This window comes from Micromys minutus (genome assembly GCF_963924665.1).
Source record: "Micromys minutus genome assembly, chromosome: X".
NCBI classification, from domain to species: domain Eukaryota; kingdom Metazoa; phylum Chordata; class Mammalia; order Rodentia; family Muridae; genus Micromys; species Micromys minutus.
Window position 1 is genome coordinate 1,826,002 of NC_137970.1, and position 26,228 is coordinate 1,852,229.

Consider the following 26,228-nt stretch of genomic DNA (forward strand, 5'->3'; position numbering starts at 1 on the left):
AGAGCTTGTTATATAGACAAGACTGGCCTGGAACTCACAAGAGATTCATCTGCCTCTGCCTCCCAAGTTCAGGCATTAAAGGTGAGTGCCACCACATCTGGTTGTCTCTTCTCACTTAAATGATGAAACCCTAGACTGACAAGCAGATTGACAAAGTGGGAGCATCATTCTCTTCAACAGTATAAATGGGACCCATTTCATTCATTCATGCTTGCTCAGCAAAAGTCAGTGAGTTCAGCAGCCAAATGATTTCTCTTCATAACTTGTAAACAAATCAAAGGGTAGAAATCTCCCCCACCTGAAGGCCATTGCAAGTTTTGCTCTTTAACTATACCTTCAGCATTGATCTGAGGTTCGAACCGCTCCATTGTGACAGCTGACAAATCCTCAGGGTCAAGACTCCAAACACCAACTCCCTCTGCAGCCCCAGCCGCCATGGCAGCTCCTAGAGCAGTTGTTTCAGGCATGGAGGGTTTCACTGAGAGGAGAGAGCTATATCAGCAATTGTGTAGTTATGTATGTCCAAAGGATCCATTCTTCCCAAAGCAGCACTAGTACTTCTAGGGTTTAAAGGAGCAAAAGGTTACTAACCTACTGGAATATACAGAATGTCTGCTTGTAGCTGCATAAGAATTTTATTGCTGGTCATTCCTCCATCTACCTGCAAATGACTGAGTGGAATTCCACAGTCGCGGTTCATGGCATCCAAAATCTTAAATAAAGCAAATGCAATTAGCATCATGAAACTGCTTCACAGTTACTATGTCTAAAAATGGCACAACCCTTCATACAGAACTCTGGAAGCATTTCTCAAAGTCCAAAGAGTGACACTGAGACATCTTCATACCATACTTCCAAGCCCTCCTTATCTGATTGTGGTCAACCTTTTCTGGACTCATACTTCCGTATTCATCCAACTATTCAGCAAGATAAGCAACTCTCTTTGACATCTTCATTTCCTGTCTTGATGCCTGCGTTCTTTCCTTTGTCCTTGTGTGCTTTCCTTTGCCTAATATGTACTATTCTAGTACCCAGTCTTCTCCCTAACCTAGAATGCCAGTGGTTGATGGTAAATGTACTTATAAGGTAATGGTAGTTGGCAGGGGAGAGAGGGCACACTTGTATTTAGAGTACTGTTTTTGTGGGCCACATTTTTTTCAATTGAGAACATTTCGGGTACTTGATAAATTTTAGATATAAATATATAATTGATATTTAATTCAAGAGTGATAAGAATAGATTGGCCGCACACGCATGCGCGCACACACACACACACTAGGCCTATGTTCATTACCTCTCGGGTTTGGAAACAAACAGCTTCTAATGCAGCAAAAGCGATGTGACATTTATTGGTGAACTGAGTGAGTCCACAGATGATCCTAAAAAGACACACAAAGATTTTCAGACTGGAATAGTATAAATAGGCCATGGACTTCTTTTCCTTTCTCAATCCTACAATGTTTTTGTCCTCTCCTGTGATGGTCCCTCACTCTTTGCGATGGGGGTGTGGCTATCCCATTTACAGAGAAGCACTTTACTGACATTTATTTTCTGCACTCTGGCCAATTTGTGAATCTCTATATTAACTTCCTCTTCTCTGATGAGGACTGAGAGCTAAATTCATCTATGGGTATAAAGATGTCTACCACTCTGCTGAACCCCAGCCCTGTGATTAAGCTATCATGTCCCAAATACGTAAAAAGTGAATCCAACAGACAGAGATGTAGGCAGGAAAGAAAACTGGATACATTCATTTAGTAGTTCAGCCTAAAAGCCCTACATCCATCCACTGATGGAAGTATCTGTGATCTAAGGGGATACATATATTAACACAAAATCAAATCACATTCATTTAGACGTTAGTGATTTAATCTACAATGTATAAGTAAAAACAGAAAATGATTACTTAGTTATTAACTAATTTAGCAGATAATCAAGACCGCCTAACACGTACATATTCTCAGTGCTATTCCTCTTTTATATTCTTAATTTTTATTAGCATTTATTACTTAAACCTAATGAAATTCATTATAACATTTTCACATATCTACATAATGCTTTTGAACATACTCATTACTACCTCACTCCTCTTCTTTAATTTGAGATGTTATCCCTTTACCCCACCCTGCTCCAATCCCCTGTCCAATTGCATTCACAAAGGTGCTCTCCCTTCTGGTCCACCTCTCCACCCAATTGCCTTGTCATTCCCCTGCATTGGGAGAATGTGTCCTCTCTGGAACAAAAGTCTCTTCTCACACTGATGCCAGACACTGCTATCTTCAGCTACATAAGCAACTGGATCAACAGGTCTCACAAAGTGCGCACAGAGGTTGGTGTTTTACTCCATGGGAGTTTTGGAGGGTTTGGTTGGTTGATAATGTTGTTATCTTCCCATGAGATTTTAACCCCTTTCAGCTCATTAGGTCATTTCTTTAGCAACCTCATTGGATCCCAAGTTCAGACCTATGGTTAGCTGTAAACATGTTCAGCTATATCTATATGACTCTAGCATAGGCCCTGAGGAGTCATCTCTGTCTGGTTCCTGCCAGTAAGTACTTTTTGGGATCAATCATAGTGCTTGGATTTGAGGCTGCATATGTGGTGGATCCCCAGGTGAGGCAGCTTCTGAGTGATCTTTTCTTCAATCCCTGTTCCTCTATTTGACCTTGCATTTCCTCCCATGAGAGTTTCATTCTCTTTTCTAAGAAGGACTGAGGCATCCCCACTTTGACCTTCCTTCTATTTGAGCTTCATAATGTCTGTGAATTGCTTCTTGGGTATTGGGTATTCCAAGCTTATTTATTTATTCACTTATCAGTGAGTGCTTACCATGTGTGTTCTTTTGTGACTGGGTTACCTAACTCAGGATGATAGTCTTTAGTTCCATCCATTTGCCTACAAAGTTCATGAAGTCATTGTTTCTAATAGCTGAGTAGTACTCCAATGTGTGAATGTACCACATTTTCTGTATCCATTTATCTGTTGATGGACATCTGGGTTCTTTCCAGCTTCTGGCTATTATAAATAAGGCTGCTATAAACATGGTGGAACATGTGTCCTTGTTATATGTTGGAGCATCTTTGGGGTATATGCCCAGGAGTGGAATGGCTGGGTTTTCAGGCAGTACTATGTTCAGTTTTCTGAAGAAATACCAGATTGATTTCCAGAGTGGTTGTACCAGCTTACAACCCACCAACAGTGGAGGAGTTTCTCCACATCCTTGCCAGCACCTGCTGTCATCCGAGTTTTTTATCTTAGTCATTCTGACTGGTGAGGTGGAATCTCAGGGTTGTTTTGATTTGTATTTCCATGATGATTGGGGATGTTGAGCATTTCTTTAGGTGCTTCTCAGCCATTTGATATTCCTTAAGAACTCTTTGTTTAGCTCTGTGCCCCATTTTTAAATGGATTATCTAATTCTCAATAGCCCAGCTTTCTAAGTTCTTTGTATATATTGGATAATAGCCCTCTATCAGATGTAGAATTGGTAAAGATCCTTTGCCAATCTGTAGGCTGCCATTTTGTCTTCTTAACAGCTTCCTTAGACTTACAGAGGTTTTGCAATTTCATGAGATACTATTTCTTGATCTTAGAGTATAAACCATTGGTGTTCTGTTCAGAAAACTTTTCCCTGTGCCTATGTGTTCTAAGATCTTCCACACTTTCTCTTCTAATAGTTTCAGTGTACCTGGATTTATGTGGAGATCTTTCATTTACTTGGACTTGAGCTTTGTACAAGAGGATAGAGAAAAGGATAGATTTGCATTCTTCTCCATGCTAACTGCCAGTTGAACCAACATTTGTTGAAGAGGCTGTCCTTTCTTCATTGAAATTTTTAGCTCCTTTGTCAAAGATCAAGTGACCATAGGTTTGTGGGTTCATTTCTGGGTCCTCAATTCTGTTCCACTGATCTACCTGCCTATCTCTGTACCAATATGATGCAGTTTTTATCACAATTGCTTTGTAATATAGCTTGAGTTCAGGGATGGTGAGTCCCCTAGAAGTGTTTTTATTCTTGAGAATTGATTTTGCTATTCTAGGTTTTGTGCTATTCCAGATGAATTTACAAATTGACTTTTCTATCTCTATGAAGAATTGAGTTGGAATTTTGATGGGGATTGCTTTAGACAAGATGCTTTAGATTGTAAATTGTAGATTGCTTTAGACAAGATGGCCATTTTTACAATGTTGATCCTTCCAATCCATGACCATGGGACATCTTTCCATCTTCTGAGATCTACTTCAATTTTCTTCTTAAGAGTCTTGAAATTCTTTTCATAAAGATCCTTCACTTGCTTGGTTAGGGACACCCCGAGATATTTTATAGCCTTTGTGACTATTGTGAAGGGTGTAGATTCTCTATTTTTTTCTGAGTCTCTTTATTCTTTGAGTAGAGGAAAGCTACTGATTTGTTTGAGTTAATTTTATAGCCAGCCACTTTGTTGAAGTTGTTTATTGTATTATTTATTTGCTGGAGTTTTCTGGTGGAATTTTTGAGGTCACTTAAGTATACTATCATATCTGCAAATAGTGATATTTTTACTTATTCCTTTCTGATTTGTATCCCTTTAATTTCCTTTTGCTGTCTAATTGCTCTGGCAAGGACTTCCAGTACTATATTGAATAGGTAGGAGGGGAGTGGACAGCCTTGTCTAGTCCCTTATTTTAGTGGGATTGCTTCAAGGTTCTCTCCATTTAGTTTAATGTTGGCTACTGGTTTACTGTATATTGCTTTTACTATGTTTAGGTATGGGCCTTGGATTCCTGATCTTTCCAAGACTTTTATCATGAAGGGGTGTTGAATTTTGTATAATGCTTTCTCAGCATTAAGTGAGAGGATCATTTAATTTTTTTTTCCTTTGGGTTTGTTTATATGGTGGATTACGTTGATGGATTTCCATATGTTGAACCATCTCTGCATCCCTGGGATAAAGCCTACATGGTCATGATGGATGATTGTTTTGATGTGTTCTTGGATTTGGTTTCAAAAGTTGTATTGAGTATTTTTGCACTGATGTTCATGAGAGAAATTGGTCTGAAGATCTCTTTGTAGTGTCTTTGTGTGGTTTAGGTATGAGAGTAATTGTGGCTTCGAAGAATGAGTTAGGTGGTGTTCCTTCTGTTTCTGTTTTGTGTAATATTGGAGAATATGGGTATTAAATCTTTGATAGATGTCCAATAGAATTCTCCACTAAACCCATCTGGTCCTGTGCTTTTTATGGTTGGGAGGCTTTTGATGACTGCTTCTATTTCTGTAGGTGTTATAAGACAGTTTAGATGGTATATCTGATCCTCATTTAACTTTGGTATCTGGTATCTGTATAGAAATTTATTCATTTCCTCCAGATTTTCCAGCTTTGTTAAGTATAAGCTTTTGTAATAGGACCTAATAATTTCTTGAATTTCCTCAGTTTCTGTTGTTATGTTTCCCTTTTCATTTCTGATTTTGTTAATTTGGATATTCTCTTTTTGCCCTCTAGTTAGTCTGGCTAAGGGTTTATCAACCTTGTTGATTTAAAAATAATAATAATTAAAAAAAAAAACAGCTCTTGGTTTAGTTGATTCTTTGTATAGTTCTTCTGGTCTCTATTTGGTTGATTTCTGCTAAGTGTGTGATTATTTCCTGCCACTTACTCCTCTTGGGTATTTTTGTCTCTTTTTGTTCTAGACCCTTCAGCTGTGCTGCCAAGCTGCTAATGTATGTTCTTCCAGTTCCTTTTTGGAGGTGCTCAGAGCTATGAGTTTTCCTCTCAGTACTGCTTTCATTGCATCCCATTTGCTTGGGTATGTAGTGGTGTTATTTTCGTTAAATTCTAGAAAATCCTTGATTTTTTTTTTTATTTCTTCCTTGAACAAGCTATCACTGAGCAGAACATTATTCAGCTTCCATGTGTATGTGGGCTTTTTGTTGTTTGTGTTGGTATTAAAGACCAGCCTTAGTCCATGGTGATCTGATAGGATGCATGGGAGGAGTATTTTGATCTTCTTGTATCTGTTGAGGCCTGTTTTGTGACAGAATATATGGTCAATTTTGGAAAAAGTGCCATGAGGTGCTGAGAAGAAAGTATATTCTTTTGTTTTTGGATGAAATGTCCTGTAGATGTCTGTCAATTCCAGTTGGTTCATAACCTCTGCTAGTTTTGCTGTGTCTCTGTTCAGTTTCTGTCTCCATGATCTGTCCACTGATGAGAGTGGAGTGTTGAAGTCTCCCACTATTATTGTGTGTGGTGTAATATGTGCTTTGAACTTTAGTAGAATTTCTCTTATAAATATGTGTGCCCTTGTATTTGGAGCATAGATGTTCAAGAGTGGGAGTATCTTCTTGATAGATTTTTCCTGTGATGAGTAAAAAGTGTCCTTCCTTATCTTTTTTGATTATTTTTGGTTGAAAATCTATTTTGTTTGATATTAGAATAGCTACTCCAGCTTGTTTCCTGGACCCATTTGCTTGGAAGGTTTTTCCCAGCCTTTTACTCTGAGGTAATGTCTGTCTTTGTCTCTGAGATGAGTTTACTGTAGGCAGTTTACATATCCAGTCTGATAGTCTATGTCTTTTTATTGGAGAATTGAGTCTACTGATGTTAAGAAAAATTATAAAATAGTGATTTTTGTTTCTTGTTGTTAGAGGTAGATTTATGTTTGTATGCTTTTATTCTTCCTTTTTTTGCGTGATTAATTTTTTGCTTTTCTTTGGGTGTAGTTTCCTTCCTTGTGTTGGATTTTTCCATTTATCCTCCTTCGTAGGGCTTGATTTGTGGACAGATATTGTGTAGATTTGGTTTTGTCCTGGAATATTTTCGTTTCTTCATCCATGGTGATTGAGAATTTTACTAGATATAGTAACCCGGGATGGCATTTATTTGTGTACTCTTAGGGTCTGTATGATGTCTGTCCAGGATCTTCTAGCTTCCGTAGTCTCTGTTGAGAAGTCTGGTGGAATTCTGATTGGTCTACCTTTATATGTTACTTGTCCATTTTCCCTTACAGCTTTTAGGATTCTTTGTTTTGAATATTCATTGTTTTGACTATTATGTGTCAGGACGAGTTTCTTTTCTGGTCCAATTTATTTGGCGTTTTGTAGACTTTCTGTATGTTCTTGTTCATCTCATTCTTAAGGGTAGGAAAGTTTTCTTCTATAATTTTGTTGAAAATATTTACTGTGCCTTTTAGTTGATATTCTTCGCCCTCTTCTACACCTATTATCCTTAGGTTTGGTGTTCTCATTGTGTCCTGGATTTCCTGGACATTTTAGGTTAGGAGCTTTTTGGTTTTTGCCTCTTGTCTGACTGTTTTGTCTATGTTTTCAATGTTGTCTTCGGCCCCTGAGATCCTCTCTTCCATCCCTTGTAGTCTGTGGGAGATGCTTGCATCTGTGACTCCTGATTTCTTTTTTGGTTTTCCATCTCCGGGGTTGTCTCTTTTTGTGTTTTCTTTGTTGTTTTTATTTTCGTTTTCAATTCCTTTATCTGTTTGGTTGTGTTTTCCGGTAGTTCTTTGAGGGATTTTTCCTGGTGCTCCTGTAATTGTTTACGGGAGTTATTTATGTGCTTCTTTAAGATCTCTATCATCATCATGAAGTATGATTTCAAGTGTGAATCTTGTTTTTCTGGTATGTTTGGTAATCCACTACTTGCTGTGGTGGGAGATCTGGGTTCTGATGTTGCCAGGATGTCTTGGTTTCCATTGCTTAGGTTTTTTCACTTTCCTCTTGCCATCTTGTTATTTGTGATTATAGGTGATCTTGTTGTCTCTGTGTGGAGCCTGTCTCTCTTGTGGATCCTTCCACTTAGGATGGAAAGCATCCCTGCTGCTCTTCTGAGCTCCCAGGGACCTGTGTGTGGGCAGGCCGTCCTTCCAGATGCAGCTGGGCTGGGTCTGGCCTTGGGCTATAAGTGTGCACCCCTTTCAGTTCTGCTGCTTGAACTGCGAGAGCTCTGTGCAGCTTTTCCCGAGGTAAAACATGGGTAAAAGAAGTTGACTCACCCTTCCGCTTAGGATGGAAAGCGTTCCTCTACCTCACTGCTAATAATCCCTTTCCTCTTCCTAACTAGCCTACCCTCTGTTTTCTGGTCTTTCATCATCATTTACTTTTTAATTAATAAATAATAGTTGTATATATTACTGTCATGTTGTATGATGTTTAGAGAGATGTACATAATATGATATCTGACACCCCATGCATTTATCTTATCTGTGTAAAAGTAACATCTAATATCCTTTTTTCTGGCTGTTTTAAAATAGGTATTAAATTACTTATATCAATAGAAATACTTACCCTCTTGCACTGGGCTCCCAATAAGGTGCATATAACCCTGAAAATGCTGGAACAAAGTAGCAGCCATAAGAAGTACCCACTTCTTTAGCAAGTTTTTCTAGTATTAAGAAGGAGAAAGAAAATCAAACCAATATCTTACTTTGTTAAATAAACATATTTAGATCAAAAATTTTGATTTATAGTTCACTAGTATCAAAGTGTCAGTAATTATAGTAGAATGCTAAGAACAATAAGAACAATTCCCCTACACTGAATGCCCCCATCCTAAATAAACAGAGCTCAAGAAACCAAGGACCTGGATTCATTTCCTTTAGCCAGTTTAGCTTATTTCCATGTGTATGTGTGTTGTATGTGTACATGGTTAGGGTTGCATATATTTAAGGGCCAGAAGTTAACTTTGGGGGTTGTTCCTCAAAAGATGTCTATCTTATTCATTAAGACAATGTCTTTCACTGGCCTAGAACATGCCATAAAGGCAAGACTAATGCGCTGCAACTTTCCAACCTTGGGATTGGATGTGGAAGCCACCAAACTTGTTTTGTTTTTTAATGTAGATTCTGGGGACCAAATTCAGATCCCCGTACTTGCATTTTAAATATTTTACCTATTGAACTGTCTATCTCCCCAGCTCTATTTCTGTGATTTTTTTTTAAAGTTTCTTGACAAGGAGATGAGGGGAATGTATTTCTGATTGTCTAACCTTCAGGTAAAGTTAAACAAGTCAATAAAAGTGGAAATAGTTGAGTTTAAACCCATAGGCTGAACACAGCCAAATTAATAATTGATAAGTACCAGAGTTCTAATATTCACTTTAATCCAGAAGTTAAAGCTCTTTGTCATCAGATAACATGGAACTACACTGCTTTACATACAGATTTGGGCACTCTTGGTGTTCAATTTTACATATCAGTAATGTTTATTCCTGATCTTACCAGTTTATTAATAATTACGTCCATTGATTCTGCAATAAATCTTCATAAAACAGGATTTTATGTACAAATCAAATTTATAAGACACATCAACATGATTCATAGATCAAGTTAGTGGCAAAGTTAATCTTGACAGATTGCAGGGACAAAATATTAACATTTTTTCATTCTTCTACAGTTTGTTTTCTTTTGAAACCAAGACTCCCCGTGTAGCTGTGATTAGCCTGGAACTTGCTATACAGACCAGGCTGGTTTAGAACTCACATGGATCCTACCCTTGCCTTCTGAGAATTGGGATTAAAGGCATGCACCAGAACGCCTGGTTTCTTTAGATAGTTTAACTCTTTACGAAAATATGCTCACCAATTTCTTCAGAGGACTTAATAATTCCAAGGTTGTCTCTTAGCCAGCGGATCACAGCACCAGCTATAGCAACAGAACCCTGTAGGGAAAAAGGAAGCAAAGATAAAATGTGTGTTGCCACTAGAAAGGATATTCTCTATGTATGCTACTTCTAATTAGAAAATGTTCAGGTAATTCAATTTGGGGATCCCTACAAACATGAAAACTATGACTTCTAATATGAAGTCTATTATACCTAGACTATGTTATGGATAGGGGGAAAAGTGAACGCTGCAGCATACCCTTGAAAATATCTCAACGGGCGGCGACCCATCTTTTAAGCAGCTTGATCACTGTACAATTTGGTAAGCTACTTAGGCATAGTATCACCTATTAAAAAAATCGTACATCATCCACAAAGATACTGCAATTACTCACACTAAAAATTTAAGTATGTTTTATATAACTAGTAGCATGGAAAAAATAAAACAAAAAAACCAGTAAAGACACAAGTGATTATTCATACATTACAAGGATAAGGCACTGGGTTAGATCTCTAGTATCCCTTCTACACTCAGCCAATCTCCAGGGAATTGGGAGGGAGAAATAAGGGTGAAAACATATAATTGTAGTCATATTCGAATGTGAATTTTATTACTTAATTGCTATCTGATCTCAGATAAATTATATAGGCTTTCTAAGTTCTATTTTTAACCTACAGAGTGATGGTTACTATTACAATACTTATCTAAACAATCACTACCCTTACTATTAAGAATACATGTCAAGGTTCTTACTAAACAAAAACACTAGCTTAATTGATCTTTAATTATCCATATCATATACTATGATTACATATATATAGAATGTCGACGATCAGTAAATCTATAGGAAAAGAAAGTAGACTGATGACTGCTCAGGTCTGAATGGGTCAGGGTAGGATAGCGTGAGGTAGAGCTGTAAATGGGGTTTTGCTTTGGGGTTATGAAACATTCTTAAGTTGTTATGTTGTTGTTTGCAAAACACAATCTATGACCACTTTAGAAACCACAGACTTGTACACATGACAAAGATAAATTTGTGGCTAGAGTTGTAGCTTGATGGTAGAGTGTTTTCCTAGTGTATACTAGGCCCACACTTCCATTCCCAGCATCACAAAAAAGGAAAAAAATTTAAAAAGATGTTTTGGTACATAGGCCAAAATAAAGCAATTATAAAAATATACTAGACCAGGGGTTTAGCTGTGTCAGAGAGCTTGTCTGGCATGATTAAGGTCCTGGGTTCAATCTCCAATCCTACAAAAACATAGACAAACAAACAGATCCTAAAGGCAAACATATATCAAAAACAATAATTAAGGCTGCTAATTTATTATGCTGAAGTTTCATTCAAAAAATTACTTTCGTTGAGTCATTCTACACCAAGTATGAGATTTTATGAAGTACAGAAACATATCTCCATGTCAATTATATAAAGTTTGATTTGTCTTATTGGTAATCGTATTGCACATCTATAATTCTAAATGTGAGATGGGGAGAGAAGGATCTGGAGTTTAAGGCCATCCTGGGTTACTTAGTGAGTTGGAGCTCGAGCTATATGACATCTTTCCTTAAATTAAAAAAAAATAGCAGGAAAAAAAAAACAAAGGCAGGAGAGATGGCTCAGGGTTTGAGTACTAGCTGCTGTGCCAGAGAACCCAGGTTCAGTTCCTAGCATTCAGATGGCAGCTTACAACCAACTGAACACCACTCCCAGGTGACTCAATGCCCTCTTCTGGCTTCCCTGGACACTGCAAACATATGGGCAGGCAAAATACTCATAGCCATTAAATAAAAATAAAGGTTTAAAAAGTAAAACTTCTTGAAGTCAGCTGCCAAAATGCAGGTGAATCAGAACATACTGATATACTCCTGCAGTTTCTATAAAAAATCATTGTATGTACCCACAAAGAACAACAGTTTTTCTTTATACAGTGACTTTATACATTTTATTAATGATAGATTTACTAATTATTAATGATAGAATAGCTAACTGGTAGAATCAATAGAAATAAAGTTAAAGAGGTAAAATCAAAACACTTAACAATACATTAATCAGAATTTGAATATGTAATCAATATTAAAGTCACTGAGTTCTCTTTTGTACTGAATTTAAAATATAATACACATTTAAAATTATTTTTTATGTGTATGTGTTCATACACCTCTGCTACAGTGTAAGTGTGGAGGTCAGAGAACCACTTTCTGGAGTCATGAGATAGCTTACAAGTTAAAAGAAGCTTGCCACCAAGCTTGTTAACCAGTGCTCCATGACAGGAGAGCAGTGGTGGTGCACACCTTTAATCCCAGCACTCAGGAGACAGAGGCCAGTGTGATCTATAGAGTGAGTTTAAGGACAGACAGGGCTACATAATGAGACCATATCTCAAAAACTAGAATAGATTTAAAATTCCTCTCTCGCTCCACAGTAAGTTTGAAGTTAATTGGGGCACACAAGGTCTTGTTGAAAAGCAAACAAAAACAGTAACAAACAGCAAAAGCAACTAAAGAGGAAAAAAACATAGTTTCAGCAGAAGGTAAAACCAAGGTTTTGATAACAAGGTGACAACTATAGAGAATTACTTCAATGAAAACAAATGCTTTTAAAACTGAAAGGCCACAGGCTACATCAGTAGGTAAAGGCACTGCCTACCAAGCCTGAGCCAACCCATAGAGGAGAGACCTGTCCTCTGACTTCCACACCTGAAGAAATACAGTGAACAAGCAACAATAAAAAGTAGCTAAATATGTATCTGAAACAAGGATAAAGATTTGGTATCTGGATATAATACACAGTATGATTTAGGCTTTAAAGAATTTAATAAAAATGAGATAAACCTCTTACTAGAAAGAAAATCACATATGGTTGGGGAGAGGGTTGATAGTTAAAAACATTTGCTGCTCTTCCAGGACCCATGTTCAGTTTCCAGCACTCACATCAGGTGGCTTGAAACCACCTTCAATTCCAGCTCCAAGTAATCTGATAGGAGCCCTGTTTTGGTCTCTTTGAGCATCTGCAAACACCCACATAGACAAACACACAAGGACATAAATAAATACTGTGAAATGAATTGGTAAAAAGACATTTAGTCTTCTGAACTCAGAGTCAGGAAACAAAATAGATACAATGTTTTGAAGCTGAACAGGAAAAGAATCACAGAAGGAATCATATTTGTCCACTCATCAGGTTACTATAAATTATATCCTACATGCAAAGCTTCAATTTTTCAGTGTATCATCTATAAAGAGGAATCAGCCCTAGTTCTAAGCCTTAATTTTAGGACCTTAGTAAACTTAAGACATTGGTAATGGTGAACACACATAAACATAAGCGTCAACAGTTGCACATTTCACTTGAAAATGAGAAGGTATTTTAAAAATCAAATGATAAAAAGATGAATGTATTATTCAAAAACTATACATGCACCTCCCATGTGTTTGTGTGTGTGTGTGTGTGTGTGTATGCAAGTCCTCAGGTTGCTTTTTTTTCTTTTTTCTTTCTTTTTTTTTTTTTTTTTTTTGTAGAAAGGATCTGTCACTGGGCCTGAGGCTCACCAGTTATGTTAGACTGTGTTTGCTGGCCAGGGAGCCCTACAAATGTACTTATCCCTGCCAAGTACAAATCACAATGCTCAATTGTTTTTTACTTGGGTTCTGAGGATCAAACTCAGGCCCTTATGCCTGTAAAGAACACACCTTTAAAACTGAGCTACGCCTTCACCCCCACAAGAATATACTTTATAAAAGTCCACAAAATGTTCATTAGGAGCATATATTCAGATTCTTAAATTCACATAACTTTCATAATTCCTAATATTCACACTCTTTTATGATTTCCTGGTACAATAGAATCAATTAGTTGTTGCTAATTAAAGGTGGCAGGGTTATACAAAGATGAGTGTGATTATGTATGTAAGACTACAGCCTTAACTTGCTGGGTACCTCTGCTCTCCTTTATCTGTTGAGGAAGCCAGAGAAGTCCCACATGAAAAGGAACTACACATGACTTCTAGAAGCTGAGTGTGTTCTCTAGCTGGCCTATGAGAAAGAGCTAGATTCTGGCTGAAAGCAGATGGAGTGTCAGGTAAGCCCAGAGCCTCAGCTCACAGCTCACTCTAGCCTTTGAGATGCTAGATACCCAGCAATGAGAGGCAATGAATGAGCACTATTTAAGTCATCCAACCTTGTACTAATGTTGCTATAAATCACATCACTGGCAACTACAGAGGCTTCCACCTAAGATGTGGAATCTTGCACAAGAGTAAAAATCTCTAAAACTAGCATTAACATGGTAACCCTAAATCATAGCAGTATAGACTAGGTAAACAAAGACACAGTTAAAGATGCTAGTGGAAGAATATAGAAGCCTCTAATGCTTACATTTAAAAAAAAGAAAAATAGAGCTTAACATAGGATTTAGTTTGATGGGGTGTTAGGATAAAGGGATGGACAAAACAGACAGGTAGTCTGGCCTTTGAAACCTATGATGGGAATCAAGCTGTCCTCTGAGCTCACACACATTCCACATTCCATAGCACACTCATGCAGCCATGTGCTTAGACATTCACACACACACACATACACACACACACACACAGAGAGAGAGAGAGAGAGAGAGAGAGAGAGAGAGAGAGAGAGAGAGAGAGAGAGAGAGAGACTGAGACTATATGTCCTAATAAGAAAATACAAAACATGGAAGTCTCAAGATCCTACATAAAGTCAAGTTCATGACTATATTACAGGCCCCCAAACGGAGGTTGGTTTTATGAAACAATACTTAGAAAAAACAAGCGGAACAAGGAAAAGGAAAGCATGGCTTCAGGACCATAGTGTCCTACGGACAGATGACAGAGGGAAGCAGACCATATAATTGCCTCCCTTTGTTCTACTTTCTTCCAGCACAGAGAAACGCTTTCCAACCAAAAACAGCAGGACAAAGCATGACAGCTTGACATGAGACTACAGTTTCAGAATAACAGAAAGATCATGTGCTCTGATTCCTTTCCACCTAAGATGAAGAGAGAACTTGGAGATTTAAAAAGGCCTAGAAGCACCTGAGAGAAAGAGGGAAAAAAATTCCTCCTGGCAATGAAGATGATGTAGATGCTTATATAAACATGACCAGTCTGTACTTCTAAAGAGCTGTTTTGTTTTAAACACTGGCAAAATAAAGAAAGAAATACGCACTTAAACACAAAGGAGCGCTCCTGTGGACAAGACTGGGAATGACAGCATAGGTAAGCGTGCAGCTGCAAGCAGAGTGGCTTCTGATTTATTTCTCTGTGTGTGACAAGAAGTGGGAGTAGTAGCCAGAAACTGCTTCCTCAAGAGGAAACGAGTCCAAAATGCTTTGTGCAAGACAGGGAATACAGTCAGGCTCAATGTTTGTTTGAAGCCGGAGGCTTAGTAAGAGTTCTGCTTGTGTCAACTTACAAAGACTATGCACAATGGAATGTGCACATTTTTTAATTCATGAAAAAATCCATAAAAGTTCAGCCATCAAATTTACTGTCTGCAATAGAATTCATTTCAGTCTGGCAAAGACCTTAAAATAAGTGCTAAGAGTAGCTTAAGAGATAAATTGGAGCACGGCTTCTATTAGAAACAACAAGCAGCCCAAATGCAGGCATGGGGCACACACTTCTAAGCCAAGGATTGGGAGGCTTAAATAGGAGGCTGGCAAGTTTGAGTCCTGATGGAACTATAGTGTAAGGCCCTTTCTAAAACAAACAGGAAATTGTGACAAGGGAAAAAAGGAAAGAAAATCAGTTAAGTGTGAAAAACAAACAAAAATCCTATACCTGTAAATATTAAATGAAATGAAAGGGGCCAGCTCTAGAGCACACTGCTGATGGGTACAGCTCCCGAAGATACTGTGACAAAGTGGTGGCAAGAAACAATACACACAATCTATGGCCTAGAGGGTCTACTCTTGTAAAACTGTGAGCATATATTTGGACATATGACTGTGCATGTGTGTATGTCAGAAAACATATATAAACATATATATTATAATATGCAGACACCAAAGCCAACTCATATGCAATCAAAACTTATATTCTAAACCACAGCAATGAGAAGTAAAGAATCAGCTGTCTCTAAAAATAAGGGTAAATGTTATAAGAATAATGCCGAGTGAAAGAAGCCAGACGAAAGCATACAGGACTGAGACTCACAAGCACATGGTCATGTTTTTTTTTTGTTTTGTTTTTTTTTGTTTTTGTTTTTTTTTTTGTTTTTGTTTTTTTTTTTGCTGTTTTGCTGATCTCTCTCTCTCTCTCTCTCTCTCTCTCTCTCTCTCTCTCTCTCTCTCTCTCTCTCTCCCTACCTACTCTAACCTACCACCATCATGTACAGTGCTTAAGGTTACAGAGTTGAGCCTTAGAACTATGAATGACTATGATAAAAGCTAGGATACTTTGTATCAGGCAACATACAGGTCGCTGTGACTGTGGATGACATAAAGGCTTTACTGAAAGTTAGTGGTGTTCCGTGACCTGACGTGAGCAGAGATTATATCATATTCTCTTTGTAATTATTTGATAAGCTATACAGTGGTTTAATTTATATTTTGTTATGTAGTTTATTATTCAAAGCAAATTTTAAACTTAAATATATTTTATTATAGTCTCCAACTCTCAGTAGCCATATTCTTGTTGAGATCTATTTTTATGTGTTTTTTGCTTGCATGCAGTATCCGTGGAGGCCACAAGAGGGTGTCAGATTCCATGGGTCTGGAGTTCTAGAAGGTGTGAGCCACCATGTGGGTGTTAGGAATAGAAACTGGGTCATCTAAACTGCTAAGCCATCTCTCCAGCCCTAGTTCATATCTCTTCAGGTGTCTTAACATTTCACAAAGCAAAACAAATGGGTCTTTGGGTTCATTTTCAAGAAGTAATTTGGAAATGGAAGATAGATACTGAGTAACTCACCAGGGATGCAGCACAGAGAAACAAAGAGATTAAATCTATATAAGCAAGAGTAGTTAACAGACATGGAGCATGGTCAATACATTCCAAGTGTCATCCAATAACAAGTCCAGAAGATGGAAGAAATGGTAGAGGAGTAATATCTGAAGAGATAATTGCTGAGCACTTTCCAGATCTGATGATAGCCTGGGATCCAAGTACCTAACAGGACAAATAAAAATAAATCCAAACCCGGGTACATCACAGCAACACTCTAGAGCAGCAATGATAAAGAAATAACGTTAAAAGCTCCAGGCAATGAAAGCAACAATCTGCAAAGGAACTCCAGTTAAAAATGACAGTAGGGGTCTCATTGCGACGGGCCCAATACTCGGGAGGCAGAAAGAAAAAGATTTTTGTGGCCACTCTGGGTTCCATAGCAAGACTATGTTTTAAACAACTAAATGCACCCTAGGAAATATGGGGAAAATAATTGCTAATATAGAAATGTATACTTTCCCCAAATGAGGAAAACTAATAAGTAAAAGCCTAAAAGCAAATGGGCTTACTATTCTACATTTTTTACTAAAAGAATTACAAAAGAATGGCCCTCATCAAGAACAGCACGCACACACACACACACACACACACACACACATGCACACATATATGGGGACAAAAAAGGCATGGAAGCAAAGAAATGCTCCTGGAGCTGGGTGTGGTAGCAAGTATGCCTAATGCAAGCACTTGGTGGGCTGGGACAAGTACACTAGAGGCCAGCTTGTGATACACAGCAAGAGTAAGTCTCAAAACAATGGTACTAGAACAAACATGTATATAATGAGTCAATCAGCATTAGTTCTCTCAGTTGCAAAGAAGACTACCATCCATTGTATGCTGAAGGAAAATGAGACTTCAACACTTCTGGCAGAGTTTCTAGGAATAAAGTATTTGAGGTTCTCATCATAGTTGGGAGATTAAAACTATGAAATATTTATATACACATTCAGAAAACTACATAGCTGAATTATATTTTTGCATTGTAAAAGAAAAAAATCAATAACTTGAAAAAATTCTAATTCATACTACTCTCAAATCAGCAGGAGAATGAAGGAAGTCTCAAAAACCTGGCCATGGAGGCCCATCTCTACAAGCCCTTCACTTGACAGGCAGAGACAGGAGGCCTTCCTAGGCTATGCAGGAGAGTTCAAGAATCAAAACCAACAAAGTAGCAGGGGACTAGAAGGGTAGAGACAGGCAACTATAGTTTTAGTTTCTAAAGAGGGCAGAACTTAAAGCTGTGATAGTTTTGATTCCTAAGCCAACCAACAATCTATCAAGTGAAAAGCATTAAGCTCATATGGGCTGAAAACTGACACAAAGAATTAGTACAAAGTTTAATAATTATTCCTCTTTTTAAGTTTGTTTTGATTTCTTAAATTATTTGTTAACTGTCCATTTTTTCAGTAAAAATGGAAAGGGGAAATCCTATTTACTCTGGTTATAATAGAGAATGTATATGCATATATAGCAAGTGAAAGTATTTTGGATAATAGCAGAATGACCCTGTATAACTATCTTGAAAAGAGAGAGAGATAAAGCCTTAGGTTTAATAAACTGAACAGTGTTTTACAAGTACACAATGCGGCAAGATTGGCTTGAGAAAGAGAATATTTTAGCATATACTCTAAGGACCTACAGCATAAAGAAGTTATTAAACAAAATTAAATACATATTCAGGCAAGAATAGCAGAAGGATGCGTGGAAGCACAAATCACACTGTTGAATACATTGAGAGTGTCCTTTTCTCGCTAGAAAGATCGGGCATTTGGAATGGAAGTTCAAAACTGCCAAGCATGTGAGTGATACCTGGTCATCTGGGCAGTTTAAACTGGATGAGGAAAACTCAGAGAAAATGAATGCTGACTCCTAGCCTTTGCAGATATGACAGATGACCCAGGGCCATTTCTAGGGATGCTACAGTTTATAACTATGTGTAGTGGTAATGCCATTCAAAAAGGAAGGTCAGGATAAAGAAAAGTTATTCATCCTTAGCTATATAGCAAATTTTAGGCCTGCTAGAGATACACAAGACCCTGTCTCAATTAAAAACAAAAAACAAAAACAAAGCTCAGACTTTCTATTTTGGGACAGAAGTTTGGGGGGAGGCTTTTATGGAAAAAGAGAAAGAGAAAGATTTCATATCAGGTGGCATTGAAAGTAAGGTAGGTGACACCCCTGTCTCAGGGGCCTTTTTTCCTAGATCTCAACTACCTAAAATTAGGTTTCTCATGCAAGCTCAAACAAAGTATATTAATAGTACTACAGATGATTCTACAATTACTGGTAACCCCCTCCCAAAAAATCCATTTTTTATGTGAGCAATACTGTCCTGAGTGGTCTCTAAATTGGGGACTAAAGGAGAAAAGGACTTCATGTGATTTTAAATTCTGAGAAGTGTTAAGATAGCTTTAATATACAGATACCTTTGAGTAAAGAAAAGGGGTTGGGATTGTTATGGATATAGTTTATTTATAGGACACCTACCTAGCAGGTTCAAGGTCCTGGGCTCAACCATCAGTGTTATGAAGAAGGAGGCACAGTTTGGGAAGAGAGATTGCAACGTTTATGGGAAGGGTAAGAAAACTGGACTAATGTTCATCATGCTGTGGGCCTAACAGCAGAGAAAATGTTTTAATTATGACTAGCATTCAAAGCCCTTGACTAAATTATCATTAGGCATTCTAAGAAATAGACTTAAGTCCTAGTAAGTTACCAGGTAGTCCTTCCAATATTAGGCACACAGGGTTAGGGAAATAGCTTTGTTTCCCACATATGTAACAGGATACTTGAGACACATGTGAAGAGAGTTGCCCGGTGATCCACGACTGAACACTGGGACATTTTCCTCACTAACACAACATTTTAAGCTGAAAGAAATGTGACTCTGCCAATCTTATCATTAAACTGTAGATTGTCCTGAAGCTGTTTGTATTTTAATGTTAATTCCACTTTCTCAGGAAGGGCTGCCTAGTCACGTGACTCCAACTGAACCTTCCCATTTTAATAAGTAAAATAAAAGAGAGCCAGTGACTGGGCTGGGCGAGGTAGGTGGAGAGGCTGAGAGGTCTGAGGAAGTCAGAGGATGTCAGACGATGCAGGGGAAAGATCGTGGCAACATGGAGCTTCCCAAGGACCAGCTAGACCCAGGTGGGATTGACTGATGTTAAAAAGCTATGAACATTAAGGATTTTACTGGTCTAGTATCTCATATAAAAAGGCAGTTTGTATCTTTGTTTATTTGTAGACTGAGGGTTGAATATATAAACCCATATAAAAAGCTATCAGGCTGTAGAGTTGTATATATGTGGGATTTTGGGGTAGAGAAACACTCTGGGACAGAGGCAGAGAACAGGCAGTAGTAAACCGCCAGGGAAGGGAGTTGCGCAGACAAGTTGGGCTGTGGTGGCTCACACAGGGCACCAGAGGTGTGTGCAGCTCTGTATCAGGGTCGGGCCTGAGGAGTGAGACCTCAGGGCCGGAAAAGAGATCAGCATTTTTATTTTTTAATATTACTGCAACATTAAACATTAAGGATAGAAAAATTTAAATTATATGGCAAGTACATAATATCCCCATGGTGACAATATCAATTGTTAAAAACCAGAGATTACCATCTTGTCTCATGGGATCCTTGACCCCTACTTTAACCCAAGGTTCTTTCTACCCAATCAAATTTCAAAAAAAAAAAAAAAAAAAAAAAAAAAAACTGAAATATTTTGAGTCCTATAACATTAAAATGTGTGAGAAAAGATTTCAGAAAACATGGTAATTTTTCCAGGTGTGTTTGGCTGATCATGCAATTGTAGAGAGAGAATTGCCATAAGTTGAAGGACAATTTGAAAGACAATACAGAGCCTTTGACCAGCCAGGGGATACATGACAAGATTCTGTCTCAAAATAATAACTCTCCCTCTAAAATGCATGGTCATTTTCATTAAGTTCAAATGTATGTCATAACATCTAGACTGATTGAACAGAACTTACTTCCAATGCATAATACACAGGTTTGTCTCTGCCAAGTTTGTAAGCCACGGTTGTCAAAAGACCATGTTCAGAAAATACACACTGTAGGAAAGAAAAATAAATATTTTAGAGTGGAAAAACATTAAAAATAGTATGAAAACATTTTGGTTTTGACACAAAGTTTTACTGTGTTATACTGGTTAGCCTAGAACTCACTAGACTAGGATGGACTTGAACTCACAGAGATCTGCCCATCTCTGCCTCCCAAATGCTGGGATTAAAGGTGTGTGCCACCATGCCTGGTTAAAATAGATAATGTTTGTTCATAATAATTCTATCAAAATAATAATGATTAAAAGTAAGTCTAAGTCATTGGTAATAAGAACACAGCATTTTTTGTTTTGAACTGGATTTTCACTAAGGATCTGACATGGCACCAAGTCTATATTTTCCATTAATACAATCAAAAGGACACATATGAAATTTAAAAAGGCATAGAAGACCTCTTATTAAAACCACTCAAATTTTATGATTTCCATCATTTCTATTGAACCAAATTAAACCAAGATAAAGATTAAGTAAAAGATGAAGGCCCCAAAAGCACATTAATAACTAATTATATCTAAGCATTATATAGGAATATAAAGAAGACTTTCATTAATCTGAATTCAAAAGAAAAACCAACCTTATGGCCCGTGTTACACAGTAAGAAGCATCCTGTTCCATACCTATAGGTGGAGGCAAAATGAACAGATTGATAATTTTATCAAAAGCAAATAGCAAAACCTTAGCACTATAAGTGATCAAAACTGACATTTTACTAAGCACAATTAAAGTCATATTATGAAAAGTTCTGAAAGCTAACAAACATCACATAGTAAATCCTCTTTAAGAGTATTTAAAAAGTAAGTCTAGAAGGAAATATTGGGAGCAATTAATGAGGAAAAATGCAGGTATAGAATTTAGTTAGCACTTAGTCATAGGCCAAGGGTTGTGCTTGTAAAATATGACTGGATTGCAACAAATTATACATCCAGTTGCAGTTAAGTTACTACCAGTCTACACAGGGTGATCCATTATCACTAATAGCCATTCACCAATAAAGCTTGTTAGCTTAGCTCTATCACTAATAATAGCTATACGACTGAGAAACTCCACTAGGTTCTTGCAGGGAGAAGGGTGGAGCAGGGAATAGCAGAAAGGGTAGCTCAAAAGCTAGGATAAAAGTGGCATACAAGGGAAAGCTACTTAAAGCCTACTAATCTCATTTCCCCTGTATTTCCCCAGTGGTGGGATAATCAAAATCAGAACTCAGCACAGTTGACATGAAGAACCTGAACTTCATGGCAATCTTATTAATATAAGCTTTGGACTCAGCCACAAGCCTAGCACTTGAACATAATGGATAGTTTCAACTTGTGTATGGAAGATCAGTTACTAACCCCAACTGATGCTAGCAAGGGTCACAGAGAAACAGTTTTAAAGTGAGCAGGGATAACAAGACTGCTACAGCCACAGTTGACTCTGCCTGTGGTAGATTTAATAGGAATACCTCCCTCCCCATAGACTCGTGTTTGAATGCTTGGTCATAGGGAGTGGCATTATTAGGTGTGACTTTATTGAAAGAAATGTGTCACTGGGGTTTGGCATTCGTTTCAGAAGCTCAAACCAGGCCCAGTGGCTCATTCTTTCTTCCTGTTGCCTATAGATTCAGATACAGAATTCTCAGCTTCTTCTCCTGCACCATGTCTGCCTATGTGCCACCATACTTCCTACCATGACAATAATGGTCTAAACCTCTGAAACTATGAGCCAGCCCCAAGTAAGTGTTTTTCTTATCAAGAGTTGCCATGGTCTTGGAGTCTCTCCACAGCAATAGAAACCCTAAATAAGGTGATGCCTGAGCTTAGAAATCCTACCCCACATAGCCCCTATGCTATGTGCAACCATGGTTTTAGCTGTGTTGGTTCTAATACTGTGTAATCTCCTCGCTATTACTATTATCCTACTGGTTTCATTGTTTTTGGGCAACAAACATAAGCCAAATACATTTTCCTGATAAATACTTTCCTCATATAACATTATTATGAGTAAGGTTTATCCTAAAATATTTCATTTCTAAGTGGATTTTTGGCTTGCTAAATGAACAGGTGACACACCCAAGAGGTATGGGACTATGGAATACTTAAGTTTGTAGAAACACTTGTCAAATACACTAAGCATAGGCAATGCATTTACAAATTAAAGTACTTGAGTCGCAGTACTAATTTTTACTGCCCCATCACTAAAATGGAAGCTTATTATCTCTCCATGTTTTTTTATGAAACTGAGCTGAGATTTTATTAAAAGTACAAAGAAAGACACTCAGGAAAAAAACAAAACCATACCTAAAAATATGGGCTTTTCAAAGAGTTGCAGTTTACTGAAATATATTTTTAAAGCAGATTTTATGCTTTTTTTAGTAGATTTTATTGGCCTAGCTGACCCAGAACTTGTTATGTTGACTAAGCTAGACTTGGAACCCTGCAGAACAGCCCCAATAAAATGTTTTATTTCCATAAGAGTGGTCCTGGTCAGTGTCTCTTCACAGCAACAGAACCTAGGACTGAGCTTAATTTCTTGCCTGACAAGTCTTGATCCTAGGCTAGATCTTCCTGCCTGTGCATCTAGAGTGTTAGGATGATAACACAGATGACAACAGGGGCTGGAGAAGTGGCCCAGCAGTTAAGAGTACTTCTTGCTCTTTCTTGGAGGGTTTCTATTCTGAGCACCTACAACTATCTACAACTCCAGTTTCAGCTAAAATAGATGCTCTCCTTTGACTTCCATGTATTCTAAGCACATGTGGGCAACACACATAAAACCACTTATATTTAACTCCCATTTCATTTACTTGTAAGTATAATACATAACTGAGCAGTACCATAAACATGATCCAAACACAAGTTGTTTTACTGGACCTTTCCCTTACACTGAGTAATCCTAACCCACTGGTCTGTCACTGGCTCAAGGCTACACAATTAATTCTTCCCCCTTGGCTCTCTACAGTAACCTATGTATCCCTGCAGTCTCGCTTTCTGTCCTTGTCCTCTGAGTGTGTAATTTTAGGGTACAATGGCTTATACCATGGGTTCCTGCTCTCTAGCTTTTTCTTTTGTTGACCTAAGACTATCATCATATTAACTGACAACTCCAGTCACACCTAAGTACCAGTTCATACATGTTCAGAAGTTATCCATTACCTATCAAGTAGAAAAAAAAACAAAACAAACAAAAATCTTGGCCTGGAATTTATAGCTTTATAGAGTGTTCTACATGGTGTGAATGAAATAATCCCTTATTGACTCATGATCTGAACATTTGGTCCTCAGCTACGGAGGCTATTTTGGGAGGTTGTGGATGCTTTGGGAGATGAGCCTAGCTAGAGGATGTTTGTCACTGGATGTTTGCCTTTGAGGGTTATAATAAGTCCTCAATCTACTGTCCTCTATTTCTTCTTCCTGTTTGCCAGGATGGGAATTTCTCCAAGACATGTTCCTGTCATTACGTTGTTCTTCTAAGTACCACCTACTCCCACAGCTCTGACTTTTTTTTTTTTAATGATGAGTATCTTGGGCTGATGTGAAACTCACCACTTAGCACAGACGGTCTCCCAAGTGCCTGGAATACAAGCTAGAGCCACTGCGCTCATGTCTTATTTTCAGCCATTTTCCTAGCCTAATGTTCTCTTTATTCTCTATACTAAAGCTTCCTATTTGTACCCTTGTTAAGTGTCAACACTGCTCATTGTCAACAACAGCTCACTACTAGCATCATGGATTTTTATACTGCTGGAATCAAGCCCAGGGTGATCATCTGTGGTTTTTCTGGCCTCTCTTTGAAAGCCCATGACATTATTGCAATGTTTCTTATGTCATAGGCACTCAAATAATTTTTACCTAACTTCAATTAATAACTTACTTGGTAGACAATTATAAAAAGAGAAAGAGAAGAGAGGAGCATGAAAGCTATTTTACTGGGCTCCTATGATATACTGTATATTGTATTAGATAATAGAGATATCATCTGATTTACTAGCATTAGTCTTCCTGGTAGAGGAGGAAGGGGGAAAAACAGACTGCTTTTCTGTAACTCCTGATTCGGTTGCTGGAACCCCAATTCAAAGAAAATGTTTCCACACTTATGTTGACTCAAGTGTTCCTTTATAACCTGAGGTCAGCACAGCCCACACAGATTTTCATATATCCTCTTTCACGCAATCTTTCATTCAAATAAGGTCACCCTCTCACATGAGGATGGCTGGTCTTGCTGAATTACAACAGCATTTATTTTAGGGCTGCTAGATCTTTCATTATTTGTAAAAAAAGAACTTAATCACTTAAGCACAAAATAATGAAGTCATCATGGCAGTGCATGCCTGAAATCCCATCATTAATTTCCCAGAACTAAGGAGATAAGGACAGGAGTATAACAAGTCTAAGGACAGACTGGGCTACATGAGCCTTTGCTGACACATGCCTATAATCTTAACACTTGGAAGACTGAGGCAGAATGATAAGTTTCACAGCCGGCTGAGATGCAGAGCAAGCTCCAAGCAAAGGGTCTACTTAACAAGACCCTGTCTCTAAACAACAACAACAAAATCAAAATAAACTTTTAAAAACTAAATAATAAATCTAAACCAACTAACAAAAATCCTTGATGACAGAACTAGGAAATCCTCATGAAAATAAAAATCATTAAAGATACAATCCTCTGGCCCACAGAATCAGCTGACCAGGGCTCATGGCGGCTCACAGAGACCAGGGAGCTCGTAGGGATCTGACCCAGGTCCTTTGCACACATGCTATGGCTATGTAGCTTGGTGTTCTTGTGGGAATACTAACAGAGGGAGGGGAGAGAAACGGAGACACTGTCCTTGAAGCTTTTGCCTACTTGTGGGACCCTTTCCTCCTACTGAGTTGCATTATACAACCTTAATATGACAGCATATGCCTGGTCTCATTGTAGCTTTTTGTGCTGGGTTTGGTTGATGTCCCTGGGAGACCTGCTCTTTTCTGAGGGTTGGGGGAGCAGAATGAGGGTCGGGTGGGGATGGAGACTGGTAGCTGAAGATCTGGGAGAAAGGAAAGGTGGAAGAGAAGGAGACTGTGGAAGGGGAAACCATAGTTAGGATGCAATATATAAGAGAAGAATGAAATAAAAAGCTGGGCTGGAGAGATGGCTCAGCAGTTAAGAGCACTGACTGTTCCTCTAGAGGTCAATTCCCAGCAACCACCTGTAATGGGATCCGATGTCCTCTCCTGCTGTGCCTGAAGACAGTGACAGTGTACTTACTCATGTACATAAAATAAATAATTTTTTGTTAAAGGCTATAAATATATTTAAACGTTTTAAAAAGCAAACAAATATTTAAAAAATAAAAAAACAAAGGTAGGGGAAGTTATAGTTTTATTTTAAGTTTATGGAAATATTTTCTATATAGGGCAGCTAGGAAAGCTATAACTAAGGAACACCATGAATTAATGTATAAATATTATGCTTCTGGCTTACTATCTTCATGACATTACATGAATTAATTATTCTCTCTAAATCTTAGTTACCTGACTTATAACATAGGAATAATAGGGTTCTCAAATACTAGGATTAATGTGGGTTGAGTGATATCTCAAGTATATGGACCATTACATATAACACAACAGCCATTTTC

The 26,228-nt window shown here is 37.9% G+C and overlaps 1 protein-coding gene across 3 annotated transcripts in view; it reads right to left on the reverse strand.

The window, feature by feature from the left end:
- Positions 1–26,228, reverse strand: part of GK (glycerol kinase) — a 69,806-nt gene that overhangs the window by 8,857 nt on the left and 34,721 nt on the right. For all 3 annotated transcript variants that reach the window (XM_080910468.1, XM_080910469.1, XM_080910467.1), the window contains 7 exons: positions 21,204–21,246; positions 20,540–20,620; positions 9,568–9,646; positions 8,276–8,372; positions 1,295–1,379; positions 592–712; positions 335–478 (listed from right to left, as the gene is read on the reverse strand). In XM_080910468.1, coding sequence (XP_080766594.1) covers positions 335–478; positions 592–712; positions 1,295–1,379; positions 8,276–8,372; positions 9,568–9,646; positions 20,540–20,620; positions 21,204–21,246 — 650 coding nt within the window. The remainder of the gene's footprint in view (positions 1–334; positions 479–591; positions 713–1,294; positions 1,380–8,275; positions 8,373–9,567; positions 9,647–20,539; positions 20,621–21,203; positions 21,247–26,228) is intronic.